The following is a 14,664-nucleotide window of genomic DNA, read 5'->3' as shown; positions in this document are numbered from 1 at the left end:
AATATGGGCATTAAAGGGGTTGTGTCACTTCAGCTAATAACTTTCTCTACATAATAAATGTTAATACAAGGCACTTACTAAGGTATTGTTGTTATTCATAGTGCTGGCTGGATTCATTTTTCCATCACATTATACACTGCTCGTTTCCATGGTTATGACCACCCTGCAATCCGTCAGCAGCGGCCGTGCTTGCACACTATAGAAAAAAGCACCAGCCTATGTGCGCTCCCATGGTGGATTGTATTAACTTTCTCTACATCAGTGGTCCCCAACCTTTTTTGCACCAAGGACCGGTTTCATGCAAGACAATTTTCCCAGGGACCGGTTGGGGGGGGGAGGGGGCGCAGTTCTGGGGCGGGGCTTAGGGGGTGGGCGGGACCGACTGATTCACGCGCATAACAAAACACAAAAGGTGCATATTAAAATATATAACACTATATAATGACTATATAAACTGACTATGGTCTCTGCTGCACTGGTCTCTGCTGCACTGGTCTCTGCTGCACTGTACCGTATTTTTCGCCCTATAAGATGCACCTAGGTTTTAGAGGAGAACAATAAGAAAAATTTTTTTTTCATTACACCTCAGGTCAGACCAGCAATCAGACCCCCAATGTTAATCAGACCTCAGATTAGACCCCCAATGGCTCAGATCAACCACCAAACCTTTAGCCATCTATCAGCCCCCAATGTCAGCCATACACCCCCCCCAATGTCAGCCATAAACCCCCCCCCAATGTCAGCCATAAGCCCCCCATTAGCCCCTCATGTCAGCCATAAGCCCCCCATGTCAGCCATAAGCCCCCCATTAGCCCCTCATGTCAGCCATAAGCCCCCATTAGCCCCTCATGTCAGCCATAAGCCCCCATTAGCCCTTCATGTCAGCCATAAGCCCCCCATTAGCCCTTCATGTCAGCCATAAGCCCCCCATTAGCCCCTCATGTCAGCCATAAGCCCCCATTAGCCCCTCATGTCAGCCATAAGCCCCCATTAGCCCTTCATGTCAGCCATAAGCCCCCCATTAGCCCTTCATGTCAGCCATAAGCCCCCCATTAGCCCTTCATGTCAGCCATAAGCCCCCCATTAGCCCCTCATGTCAGCCATAAGCCCCCATTAGCCCTTCATGTCAGCTATAAGCCCCCCATTAGCCCCTCATGTCAGCCATAAGCCCCCCATTAGCCCCTCATGTCAGCCATAAGCCCCCATTAGCCCTTCATGTCAGCCATAAGCCCCCCATTAGCCCTTCATGTCAGCCATAAGCCCCCCATTAGCCCCTCATGTCAGCCATAAGCCCCCATTAGCCCTTCATGTCAGCCATAAGCCCCCCATTAGCCCCTCATGTCAGCCATAAGCCCCCCATTAGCCCCTCATGTCAGCCATAAGCCCCCATTAGCCCTTCATGTCAGCCATAAGCCCCCCATTAGCCCTTCATGTCAGCCATAAGCCACCCATTAGCCCTTCATGTCAGCCATAAGCCCCCCATTAGCCCCTCATGTCAGCCATAAGCCACCCATTAGCCCTTCATGTCAGCCATAAGCCACCCATTAGCCCTTCATGTCAGCCATAAGCCCCCCATTAGCCCCTCATGTCAGCCATAAGCCCCCATTAGCCCCTCATGTCAGCCATAAGCCCCCCATTAGCCCTTCATGTCAGCCATAAGCCACCCATTAGCTCCTCATGTCAGCCATAAGCCCCCATTAGCCCCTCATGTCAGCCATAAGCCCCCATTAGCCCTTCATGTCAGCCATAAGCCCCCCACTAGCCCTTCATGTCAGCTATAAGCCCCCCCATTAGCCCCTCATGTCAGCCATAAGCCCCCATTAGCCCCTCATGTCAGCCATAAGCCCCCATTAGCCCCTCATGTCAGCCATAAGCCCCCATTAGCCCTTCATGTCAGCCATAAGCCCCCCCATTAGCCCTTCATGTCAGCCATAAGCCCCCCCATTAGCCCCTCATGTCAGCCATAAGCCCCCATTAGCCCTTCATGTCAGCCATAAGCCCCCATTAGCCCTTCATGTCAGCCATTAGCCCCTCATGTCAGCCATAAGCCCCCATTAGCTCCTCATGTCAGCCATAAGCCCCCATTAGCTCCTCATGTCAGCCATAAGCCCCCATTAGCTCCTCATGTCAGCCATAAGCCCCCATTAGCCCTTCATGTCAGCCATAAGCCCCCCCCATTAGCCCTTCATGTCAGCCATAAGCCCCCATTAGCCCTTCATGTCAGCCATAAGCCCCCCATTAGCCCCTCATGTCAGCCATAAGCCCCCATTAGCCCCACATGTCAGCCATAAGCCCCCCCATTAGCTCCTCATGTCAGCCCCATGTCCCCCAGGTCAGCCATCAGTGCAAATAAAATAAAATAAAAAAACACTTACCTCTCCTGCTCCTGGTCACCATCGCGATCCTCTTCATTCTGCTGTCGGCTGGCTGTGTATAGCGGCGCACAGCGTGAGGTCACAGAGCGACCTCATGCTGTGCGCAGCCCTGCACAGCCGATAGCCGAGCCGAGGACCAGGAAGCGGTGAGTACAGATCCTTCACCGCTCCCTGGTCCTTCTGTACTAATGAAGCGCTTCCATAATGGAAGCGCTTCATTAGTACAGAGTTAAAGACTGCCCTGATCGCCGCGGCCCGGCTAACAATCTTCCACGGCCCGGTCCTGGGCCGCGGCCCGGCGGTTGGGTACCGCTGCTCTACATGATAAATGCTGCTTGCTGAAGTGACTCAACCCCTTTAAATACTGATGACCTGTCCTCAGGATAGGTCATCAGTAACTGATCAGTATCTCGCAGTAGCAGGATAGGTCATCAGTATTTCAGTCTCTGAAAACCCTTTCAATCTCTTGCAGATCCATTCTATCTTCACCTGTTGCAGCTGAGTGGGCGGGTCTTGGCAAAGTGGCAGGGCCTCAGTCTTTTTGTCATACTGCAGACAAGGACAGAGGGTGGAGGCAGCTGTTTTATAGCCAGGCACAGGATTGTGCAGACGAGATGGGGCCATGATTGAGTGTCTGGGACATATAAAGGCAATTTCTTTATATATTTCTCAGTTTTAATTGTAAAATTGGACAAAATAGGGCGAAGGGAACAGACGAGATGAAGCAATTTAGTGCTAGAATGCTTTTTTTTTTTTTTTTTTTGGTGTGTGTTCATTTTCTGTGTTTCTTAAGTGAAGGACTCCACTTTTTTTGCATACATCTGCTATATTCCAATAGTGTAATTTGTTTCATTCCATACAATTTGACCCCTTTTATTTTGGGAATGTGACATGTGACCCCAGGCTGACCACCAGTCTAGACCTTGCTCTCCTGTGTAGCTGAGTTCCTGTGAACTACATAATCGCCTATTAAATCCCTTGTGCCAGCTCTCAGACTTATTCCCAGCAAGCTTCACCCTCCTAAGGGTCCATTCACACATCCGTGTGTGTTTTGCGGATTCGCAAAACACGTACAGTGGCAATGTGCGTTACGCATTTTGCGGACCGCACATTGCCAGCACTAAGAGAATATGCCTATTCTTGTCCGCTATTGCGGACAAGAATAGGACATGTTCTATTTTTTTCAGGATCGGAATTGCGGGTCCGCATTTCCAGATCGGGGCCGCACGTCGTGTGGCCCCATAGAAATGTATGGGTCCGCAATTACGTTCCGCAAAATGCGGAATGGAATTGCGGATGTGTGATTGGAGCCTAGTCTGTATGTTCCTCCATGTATACAGTGCTGCTAAACATACAATTTCTGCCTTTTCTCTAACAGATGATGAGTGCAGAGATAATTGGGTGTAGATTTATATAACTTCCCAGTCTGTGAGTGATGTGTGCAGAATCTCCAATGTATCCTATGAGATGTATGTATTGCCTGATAGGGAAAAACCTACCACAAGCAAAAGGCAGATGAGACAGATTGAAGCTGTATAACATTGGAAAGCACTGAGACTATGTATTGTGAGTTTGGTGACAGACATTCTGCCCCTGATCTACAACTGCTCGTAGTTTATTGAAACTCCTCCCTTTTCTGTCTCTGCAAAGGCATGATGGGAAATCTAGGTTGCATTAAGGGAACCATATCTGGGGGGAGATCATATCAAGATGGCAGACAACCTATGAATGGCACACCAATTAAAACAGGCATACACGAGGCACACAGAAGAAGCACAAGATCATTTTTTAATAATGCAGCAGTATATAGGCAACCATTTTTTTTGCTGGTGTGGTTCTTTACGTATGCTTTTGTATCTTACAGTTTAGTAATTTCTGTACGTATTCGGTCCCTTTTTACTTTTTAAATGTGACATGTTGGTAACAAGACATGAATAAATTCCTTACTTCTGAGTAACATTGTCCAGTTTCATCAGATCTTTGAGTCTCATGCATATTATATTCTTTTTCCAAGCATGACTCAGAGAAAATTATGTCACAGAGTTTAACTGTGAACATGGATAATAGCTCATGCTTCCCACAGAGAGGTATTGTTTGATTGATACCCCATTAGGGAGAATTATGCTGTCTTCACATCCATGTGCATCTCACAGAAACAACCTGATTCACACACCATCTAGTTCTTCTATGAAAATATTGGAGGGTCCTATTTGTGTTACCATTATAAGAGGCTGTCCATACTTTACACTTGTAGATTATTAACCATCAATATATTTACCAACATTTTAGGACCGAAAAAAGAAATTTGACAGAGACAGCGAGAAATTTTACTCCTTGCTGGATAAACATCTGCATCTGTCTTCCAAGAAGAAGGAAGCTCAGCTACAAGAGGTAAACAGGAGTAATACAAGAGGATTTTGGCCATATATAGGGTGCGACCTTTCCTAACGCACAATACTGGCCAAGTTTACACAATAAAAAGGAGGCATGGGTTTGGGACCATGGCTCGATACAGGGTGATATTCAACACCAATAGTTTTTTGCATAATTTAAATTTGGGGCTTTTATTTATTTATTAAAAAAAAAATTCTGTCATTTTGAAATGAAAATACATTTTGTACTTTTTTTTGCTTTTTACATTATACTGTATGCACCCCACATATCCCCTTTATGTGCCACAACACTGGATAATGGTCCCCTAATGTGCCCTCCAACAGGATAGTGCCCCCCAACAGTATAAAGCGTCCTTAAATTGACCCTTATGTGCCCCCACAATGTATAATGCCCCTTTGTGTGCCACTATACATTATAATCCCCCTTATGTGCCTCCACACAGTATAGTGCCCCCACACAGTAAAATACTCCCCTATGTGACCCCACATAGTATAATGCCCCATTGTGTTCCCTTATATGCCTACATATAATATAAAGCTTTATTATGTTCCTCATACTCAATATAAAGCTCCTACACAGTATATCATCCCGTTAGTTTCATGCCTCATTATCTGCCCCTATAGTCAATACTCTCCTAGCCTATGTTCCCACAACTTTGAATACAATGATGCATCTCCCTGCTTCATCACTCACCCTGCTACTGATGGTTGAGCACAGGCAGGCGCGCAATACAGTGACGTCAACGTGCCTGCTGAGCCTAGTTTCTGGACAGACCAGGACTGATCTCCAAATACAGATCTGATCTGGTCTGTCTGGTGGTTAAAGGGAATCTGTCAGCATTTTTATGGTGCTAGATAACCGCTCCAGCACATGCTAATGAGTCCCCATATTTATGAGCTGCTGGCGTTCTCCACCCTCTGCCACTGATTGACAGTTTTTACAATTGAAATAGCATCTGGGGGTGGAGAAAGCCAGGAGCTCATCAAAGACTCATCGGCATGCGCCGGAGCTATTCAATGCAAGATTTTAGCGGAAGGATGGGTCAATTAAGGAAGGTAGCCGAGAATTTTGCTAAGGGGATATGTCACTAGTTTATATTGCCCTACGTTAAGACCCCATAAAACTGATGACATATTCCCTTTAAGTGCAGTAGGGGCAATTAAATCACTGCTCTAAACCATCTGTGACAGGGTTAATGGTGTATTCAACTGCATCTACATCCTCAGGAAGCAGATACAGTTAAAGTAAGTGCCACATCGAAAAAACTGCATTTGTTAAAAAAGAAAAACATTTACCAGCATCGGCCTCTGGTTGTAAATACAGGCTGGACCAATGGGTTACTGGCTGGGTGACAACCCTAGCTGTTGTAAGAAGGTACAAGGAATCATCGTGGATGATAGGTACGTGTCACTGAGGTTCCTGGCTTCGGTGGAGTAAGAGCCGGTTTTTATGTGTCGGCAGCAGTTGCTGTTTGACACCTTGGTACTTAGCATGGCTGTAATAGCTGATCTGGGACGGCTCTTACTGGGAGTAGACAAAGTGGTGGGTGGGTGACTACTCCCCACGTTCAAGGCCGGGTTTTGCCAGGCATAAAAACCAGCCAGCACTGCCAGGTGGAGAGATTACCTCCGTCTGACCGTGGAGCTCAGGAGGTCTGTGTGCTGGGATCTGGGACCTGTGCTAGGCTGGAGAGCGGAGACCCGTGTGTCAGGGGAACAGGCTGCCTAAAGCCTGTATTTGAACTTTCTGAGGCAGAACTGCCACCAAGGTGACTTGTTTTATTAACTTGCCATTGGGTGTAAAGTAACACCAACACTGCAAAAGTGATGATTTGTTTTTGGCATCATGTGTGAATAAACACTGAAGTTTGAATTACGAACTTGTATTTTTCCTCTGTACTGCGCCCGCTTATCCTAACTACCAGAGTGAATCCCCACACTGTATACTGTATATCATAAAAACAGCTTGTAAACATGGTTGGTGAGTAGGGGGTATATCTAGTCATGATTCTCAGTACCAGCATCTTCTAGTTAACTTAGTGTCTTCTGTAAGTTAACAGAAATGTATCCCATATTTCCTGTAGACTTTAATAGAGTCACCCTGTATACACTGACATGTCTGTATGGAGAACAGACACCCTTATAATAGGCATGGGCTGTGTCTGGAATCGCAGCTCATCTGTAAGTGGCTGAGATGCACTGCAGTACCACAAAGAGCCCATGGACTTGTGTGGCAGTGTGTTTGGAAGAAAGCAGCCACGTTTTTCTATTCCCATACAACACATGTTTCTTAAAAGGCATTATTCTTCTGAACTGTACACTAATCACACATTAAAGAGAGGACATTGTAATTATTTGTATACATTTATTTTTCTATTCAGTTATTGGTATTTATGTTTCTTTCAATGCAGGCAGATCAACAAGTGAACAAAGAGAAGCAGAACTTCTATGAATCTTCACTTGAATATGTCTATCAAATTCAGGAGGTTCAGGAGAGCAAGAAGTTCAGCCTTGTGGAGCCGGTATTTAGAGCTTGATTTATTAGCATTGAGCGAATATTGCTTTCTATTTGTGATATAAAAAATTAAAGGGGTATTCCAGTTATATCAAGCTGTCACCTATCCGCAGTACCCCACAAGGCCCCTGAAATAAATAGAGTGGCTGCTAATTCTGGCAGTTCCATAAAGAATGAATGCCCCCGGTCTTGTGTGTCCCAGCAGTCAGATCCACACTGGTACACTAGTTATCTCCCATCCTGTGGATAGAGAAGAAAGGAGCACGTCGGTCAGAAATAGGTATTTTATATTGTTGTGTCTATTGTTCTCTTAGATAAAGAAGTCCATTGCAGTTATCAGTGTAATGTGTGATGCTCCAATTGAGACACTCACAATCAGGCAGCTGTTTTTTTGTAAAAAATAAAAATAAATTACCGTACACAGAATATTCACATTGGCTGTTAATATTTGTGAACAAAATGTAATCTGTAAAAATAAATTAAAACCTTATACCTTATATAGTTGAAACTAGAAGTTTACATACACTATATAAAAAGACATGCTTGCATGTTTTTCTCAATATCTGACATGAAATCAGAATAAACCTTTTCTGTTTTTGGTCAGTTAGGATTACCATAATTATTATTATTTGCCAAATGCCAGAATAATGAGAGAAAGAAAATGTTTTAAGGTATTTTATTACTTTCTGCCAAGTCAAAAGTTTACATACATTTCAATAATATTTGGTACCATTGCCCTTAAACTGTATGACTTGGGTCAAACGTTTTGGATATCCTTCCACAAGCTTCTCACAATAGTTGGTCGGAATTTGGGCCCATTCCTCCTGACACAACTGGTGTAACTGAGCCATGTTTGTTGGGATGGTGTTCTTTTGTCCAAAAAATTAAATTTTAGTTTCGTCAGACCACAGGACATGTTTCCAAAAATGTAGGTCTTTGTTCCTGTGTGCAATTGCAAACATTAATCTGGCTTTTTTATGTTTCTTTTCGAGTAATGGCTTCTTCCTGGCAGAGTGGCCTTTCAGCCCATGCTGATACAGTACTCGTTTCACTGTGGATATTGACACAATTTCGTAAAACGCTTAGGTGGTCAAAGTGCTCAGTACCCCCTTTTATATATTCTTTAAGGGGTGTAGTTTCCAAAATGGGGTCACTTTTTGAGGGTTTCCACTGTAGTGGTACATAAGGGTCTCTTCAAATACAAAATGCCTAAAAACCATTCTAGCATAATCTGCCTCCAAAATCCATATGGCGCTCCTTTCCTTCTGACCACTGCCACGTGCCCAAAGAGCAGTTTCCCGCCACATATGGGATATTTCTGTAAACTGCAGAATCGCAGTAATAAATATTGAGGTTTATTCTGCTGTTAACCCTTGCTGTGTTGGAAGAAAAAATTGATTTAACATAAAAAAATCTACCAAAAAAATGAAATTTTGAAATTCCACCTCCATTTTCTTTTAACGCTTGTGGAACACCTCAAGAGTTAACAAAGTTTTTAACATCAGTTTTGAATAATTTGAGGGGTATAGTTTCGAAAATTGGGTCATTTTATGGGTGGTTTCCGTTACCTAAGCCCCTCAAAATCACTTTAGAACTGAATTGGTGCTCAAAAAATGGTTTTGGAAATTTTGTTGAAAATTTAAAAAATTGCTTCTAAACTTCTAAGCCTTCCAACGTCCTAAAAAAATAAAATGACATATACAAAATTATGCCAACATAAAGTAGACGTATGGGGAATGTTAAGTAATACACTTTTTATGCGTTATCACTTTCTGTTTTAAAAGCAGAGAAATTGAACTTTTAAAAATGAAGAATTTTTCTAAATTTTTGGTAAATTTGGGATTTTTTCATGAAATATATTGACTTAAATTTATGACTGTCATGAAGTACAATAGGGCACAAGAAAACAATCTCAGAATGGCTTGGATAAGTAAAAGAGTTCCAAAGTTATTACCACATATAGTGACACATCAGATTTGCAAAAATCGGCCTGGGATTTAAGGTGAAACGTGTTTAACCACCTCAGCTCCCCTAGCCTAAAGGGTTTCTACCACTTCATTTTCACATAATTAGCTTTCAGACACTAGCGATCCGCTAGTGTCTGCTCTACCAAACAATCCTAATATAACTGTTTATTGTCCTGCCGTTTCGCTAAAAATCGAACTTATATAGATATGCTAATAAGCCTCTAGGTGCTATGGGGGAGTCATTAGCACCTAGAGGCTCGGTCTACCTTCACAAACTGCCGCCGCCCAGCGCGTCCCTCCAGCCCGCCCATCTCCTCCGGAATGCGATCAAGCGGGTCTGTATTCGGCGCATGCGCAGTGAATGTCTGACCGCTTCCCTGCACAGACATCTCCACTGCGCCTGTTCCTCGGAGCACTATGACGTCATCGGCGCAGGCGCAGTGGAGATGTCTGAGCAGGGAAGCGGTCAGACATTCACTGCGCATGCGCCGAATACAGACGCGCACGGCGCATGCGCGAGAATTCGTCCGCTTGATCGCATTCCGGAGTAGATGGGCGGGCTGGAGGGACGCGCTGGGCGGCGGCAGTTTGTGAAGGTAGACCGAGCCTCTAGGTGCTAATGACGCCCCCATAGCACCTAGAGGCTCATTAGCATATCTATATAAGTTTGATTTTTTGCGAAACGGCAGGACAATAAACTGTTATATTAGGATTGTTTGGGAGAGCAGACACTAGCGGATCGCTAGTGTCTGACAGCTAAATATGTGAAAACGAAGTGGTAGAAACCCTTTAAACCCCCTTAAGGACCAGACCACTTTTTACAATTCTGCACTACACTACTTTCACGGTTTATTGCTCGGTCATACAACTTACCACCCAAATGAATTTTACCTCCTTTTCTTATCACTAATAGAGCTTTCATTTGGTGGTATTTCATTGCTGCTGACATTTTTACTTTTTTTGTTATTAATAGAAATTGACCGATTTTTTTTTGCAAACAAATGAAATTTTTCACTTTCTGTTGTAATTTTTTTTTTTAAAACTACATTTCTATATAAATGTTTCTCTAAATTTATTGTTCTACATGTCTTTGATTAAAAAAATGCAATAAGTGTATATTTATTGGCTTGCGCAAAAGTTATAGCGTTTACAAACTATGGTACAAAAATGTGAATTTCCGCATTTTGAAGCAGCTCTGACTTTCTGAGCACCTGTCATGTTTCCTCAGGTTCTACAATGCCCAGACAGTAAAAACACCCCACAAATGACCCCATTTCGGAAAGTAGACACCCTAAGGTATTCGATGATGGGCATAGTGAGTTCATAGAAGTTTTTATTTTTTGTCACAAGTTAGCGGAAAATGATGATTTTATTTTTATTTTTTTCTTACAAAGTCTCATATTCCACTAACTTATGACAAAAAATTTCATCTTCCATGAACTCACTATGCCCATCATGAAATACCTTGGGGTGTCTTCTTTCCAAAATGGGGTCACTTGTGGGGTATTTATACTGCCCTGGCATTTTAGGGGAGCTAAAGCGTGAGAAGAAGTCTGGAATCCAAATGCCTAAAAAATGCCCTGTGAAATCCTAAAGGTGCTCTTTAGAATTTTGGCTCCTTTGGGCACCTAGGCTGCAAAAAAGTGTCACACATGTGGTATCGCCGTACTCAGAAGAAGTAGAACAGAGTGTTTTGGGGTGTATTCTTACATATACCCATGCTGGGTGAGAGAAATATCTCTCTAAAAGTCAACTTTTCCCATTTTTTTTATACAAAGTTGTCATTTTAGAGAGAGATTTCTCTCACCCAGCATGGGTATATGTAAAAATACACCCCAAAACACATTGCCCAACTTCTCCTGAGTACGGCGATACCACATGTGTGACACTTTTTTGCAGCCTAGGTGCGCAAAGGGGCCCAAATTCCAATGAGTACCTTTTAGGAGGGCATTTTTAGGCATTTGAATTTCAGACTTCTTCTCACGCTTTAGGGCCCCTAAAATGCCAGGGCAGTATAAACACCCCACAAGTGACCCCATTTTGGAAAGAAGACACCCCAAGGTATTCCGTGAGGGGCATGGCGAGTTCATAGAAGTTTTTTTTTTTTGGGCACAAGTTAGCGGAAATTGATTTTTTATTTTTTTTGTTTTTTCTCACAAAGTCTCCCTTTCCGCTAACTTGTGACAAAAAGTTCAATCTTTCATGGACTCAATATGCCCCTCAGCGAATACCTTGGGGTGTCTACTTTCCGAAATGGGGTCATTTGTGGGGTGTGTTTACTGTTCTGGCATTTTGGGCAGGGCTAAATTGTGAGCAACCCTGTAAAGCATAAAGGTACTCGTTAGACTTTCGGCCCCTTTACGCACCTAGGCTGCAAAAAAGTGTCACACATGTGGTATCGCCGTACTCAGGAGAAGTAGGGCAATGTGTTTGGGGGTGTATTTTCAAATATACCCATGCTGGGTGAGAGGAATATCTCTGTAAATTGACAACTTTGTATAAAAATTTTTTTTAAAGTTGTCATTTACAGAGATATTTCTCTCACCCAGCATGGGTATATGTAAAAATACACCACAAAACACATTGCCCTACTTCTCCTGAGTACGGCGATACCACATGTGTGACACTTTTTTGCAGCCTAGGTGCGCAAAGGGGCCCAAATTCCAATGAGAATCTTTACGATTTCACAGGGCATTTTTTACGCATTTGGATTCAAAACTACTTCTCACGCTTCAGGTCCGCTAAAATGCCAGGGCAGTATAAATACTCCACAAGTGACCCCATTTTGGAAAGAAGACACCCCAAGGTATTCCGTGAGGGGCATGGCGAGTTCCTAGAATATTTTTTTTTGGCACAAGTTAGCGGAAAATGTTTTTTTTTTAAATTTATTTATTTATTTTTATTTTCTCTTACAAAGTCTCATATTCCACTAACTTGTGACCAAAAATTTTTTTTTTACATGAACTCGCCATGCCCCTTACGAAATACCTTGGGGTGTCTTCTTTTCAAAATGGGGTCACATGTGGGGTATTTATACTGCCCTGGCATTCTAGGGGCCCTAAAGCTTGAGAAGAAGTCTGGAATATAAATGTCTAAAACATTTTACGCATTTGGATTCCGTGAGGGGTATGGTGAGTTCATGTGAGATTTTATTTTTTTTCACAAGTTAGTGGAATATGAGACTTTGTAAGAAAAAACAAAAAAACAATAAAAAAATAAATAAATAAAAATCTTCTATGAACTCGCCATGCCCCTCAAAAGTGATCTTTTTATAGCGCCGCAGCGATTTTACTGTGTTTTTGCAGTGATCAGAAAAAAATAATTTCTGTCACTGCGGTGGGGCGGACTGAACGCAAGTGTGCGCACAAGATCAGGCCTGATCGGGCGAACACTGCGTTTTTTGTAGAGCCTATAGTACATGTCCTATTCTTGTCTGCAATTGCGGACAAGAAAAGGCATCTTCTATATAGTTCTGGCAAAATGCGGAAAGCACATTGCCGGTGTCCGTGTTTTGCGGATCCGTGGATCCGCAAAACACATAGGGGCGTCTGAATGGAGCCTTACAGGGGGTCATCAATGACAGGGGGGTGATCAAAGACAGGGGGGTGATCAGCAATTATGGCAAAAGAGAAAAGGGAGAGGCGCTCATAGGGTAGTAAGCGATGATACGCAGATAAAGTGATGGATAGAATGTGCTCACCTTTGGGTGTTGTGCAGGTGTAAGCGCACAACAGGTTTAGACACACAATAGGTTGGGAGGGTGAGGGAGGTCCGTGCTGCCGGTACCCGTTCAGTCCCTTTGGATGGAGTTGCCAAAAACTCCTACGGATTGTTAGGGTACATGCATCCGCAGGTGTTCGCAGGCAAATCTGTGCGGTCAATCCGCATTAATTGGTGCGGATTTGCATACGGATTTGCGTGCGGATTCGGTGCGGGTTTTTCCACATGCGGATTTCACTAAGTGAATGAAGAAAATCCGGTCAGGAAAAAAAAAATTAATTGACATGTCGCGGATTTTAAAATCCGCACCGCAGGTCAAAATCCACGCGGATTTTGTGCATTGAGAATTTCAAATTCTCATAGAATACAATGGACATGACCTACGGTGCGGATTTTCCGCACGCAAATCCGCGCGGAAAATCTGCACGCAATCCTGATCGTGTGCAGGGGGCCTTAGGGGTGAGAAGAGTGATTTGTGTCCGAAAACACACGATAGGGTACCTCTTTGGCGCACAGGGACGACCACAGTTTCAGGTTTTTAGGTAAAGATACTATTTATTGTTCAGTTGACAACGCGTTTCGGAGTTTATAACTCCTTTTTTAAGTCTAAAGTGAAACAACAAAGAAAAAGAGGGGAAAAAATGCCGAAGCTAAAAGAAATAACAAAAAATCCATATGCCGAAGCTAAAAGAAATAACAAAAAATCCATATACAGGGAGTGCAGAATTATTAGGCAAGTTGTATTTTTGAGGATTAATTTTATTATTGAACAACAACCATGTTCTCAATGAACCCAAAAAACTCATTAATATCAAAGCTGAATATTTTTGGAGGTAGTTTTTAGTTTGTTTTTAGTTTTAGCTATTTTAGGGGGATATCTGCGTGTGCAGGTGACTATTACTGTGCATAATTATTAGGCAACTTAACAAAAAACAAATATATACCCATTTCAATTATTTATTTTTACCAGTGAAACCAATATAACATCTCAACATTCACAAATATACATTTCTGACATTCAAAAACAAAACAAAAACAAATCAGTGACCAATATAGCCACCTTTCTTTGCAAGGACACTCAAAAGCCTGTCATCCATGGATTCTGTCAGTGTTTTGATCTGTTCACCATCAACATTGCGTGCAGCAGCAACCACAGCCTCCCAGACACTGTTCAGAGAGGTGTACTGTTTTCCCTCCTTGTAAATCTCACATTTGATGATGGACCACAGGTTCTCAATGGGGTTCAGATCAGGTGAACAAGGAGGCCATGTCATTAGATTTTCTTCTTTTATACCCTTTCTTGCCAGCCACGCTGTGGAGTACTTGGACGCGTGTGATGGAGCATTGTCCTGCATGAAAATCATGTTTTTCTTGAAGGATGCAGACTTATTCCTGTACCACTGCTTGAAGAAGGTGTCTTCCAGAAACTGGCAGTAGGACTGGGAGTTGAGCTTGACTCCATCCTCAACCCGAAAAGGCCCCACAAGCTCATCTTTGATGATACCAGCCCAAACCAGTACTCCACCTCCACCTTGCTGGCGTCTGAGTCGGACTGGAGCTCTCTGCCCTTTACCAATCCAGCCACGGGCCCATCCATCTGGCCCATCAAGACTCACTCTCATTTAATCAGTCCATAAAACCTTAGAAAAATCAGTCTTGAGATATTTCTTTGCCCAGTCTTGACGTTTCAGCTT

The 14,664-nt window shown here is 43.2% G+C and overlaps 1 protein-coding gene across 2 annotated transcripts in view; it reads left to right on the top strand.

The window, feature by feature from the left end:
- Positions 1 to 14,664, top strand: part of OPHN1 (oligophrenin 1) — a 245,681-nt gene that overhangs the window by 129,931 nt on the left and 101,086 nt on the right. For both annotated transcript variants that reach the window (XM_040442671.1, XM_040442670.1), the window contains exons 6-7: positions 4,665 to 4,766; positions 7,180 to 7,290. In XM_040442671.1, the coding sequence (XP_040298605.1) occupies positions 4,665 to 4,766; positions 7,180 to 7,290 (213 nt within the window). The remainder of the gene's footprint in view (positions 1 to 4,664; positions 4,767 to 7,179; positions 7,291 to 14,664) is intronic.

This window comes from Bufo bufo, chromosome 8 (genome assembly GCF_905171765.1).
Source record: "Bufo bufo chromosome 8, aBufBuf1.1, whole genome shotgun sequence".
Lineage (NCBI taxonomy): Eukaryota > Metazoa > Chordata > Amphibia > Anura > Bufonidae > Bufo > Bufo bufo.
Note: the sequence above shows the minus strand (reverse complement) of the source record. Positions and strands in the feature narration are given on the sequence as shown.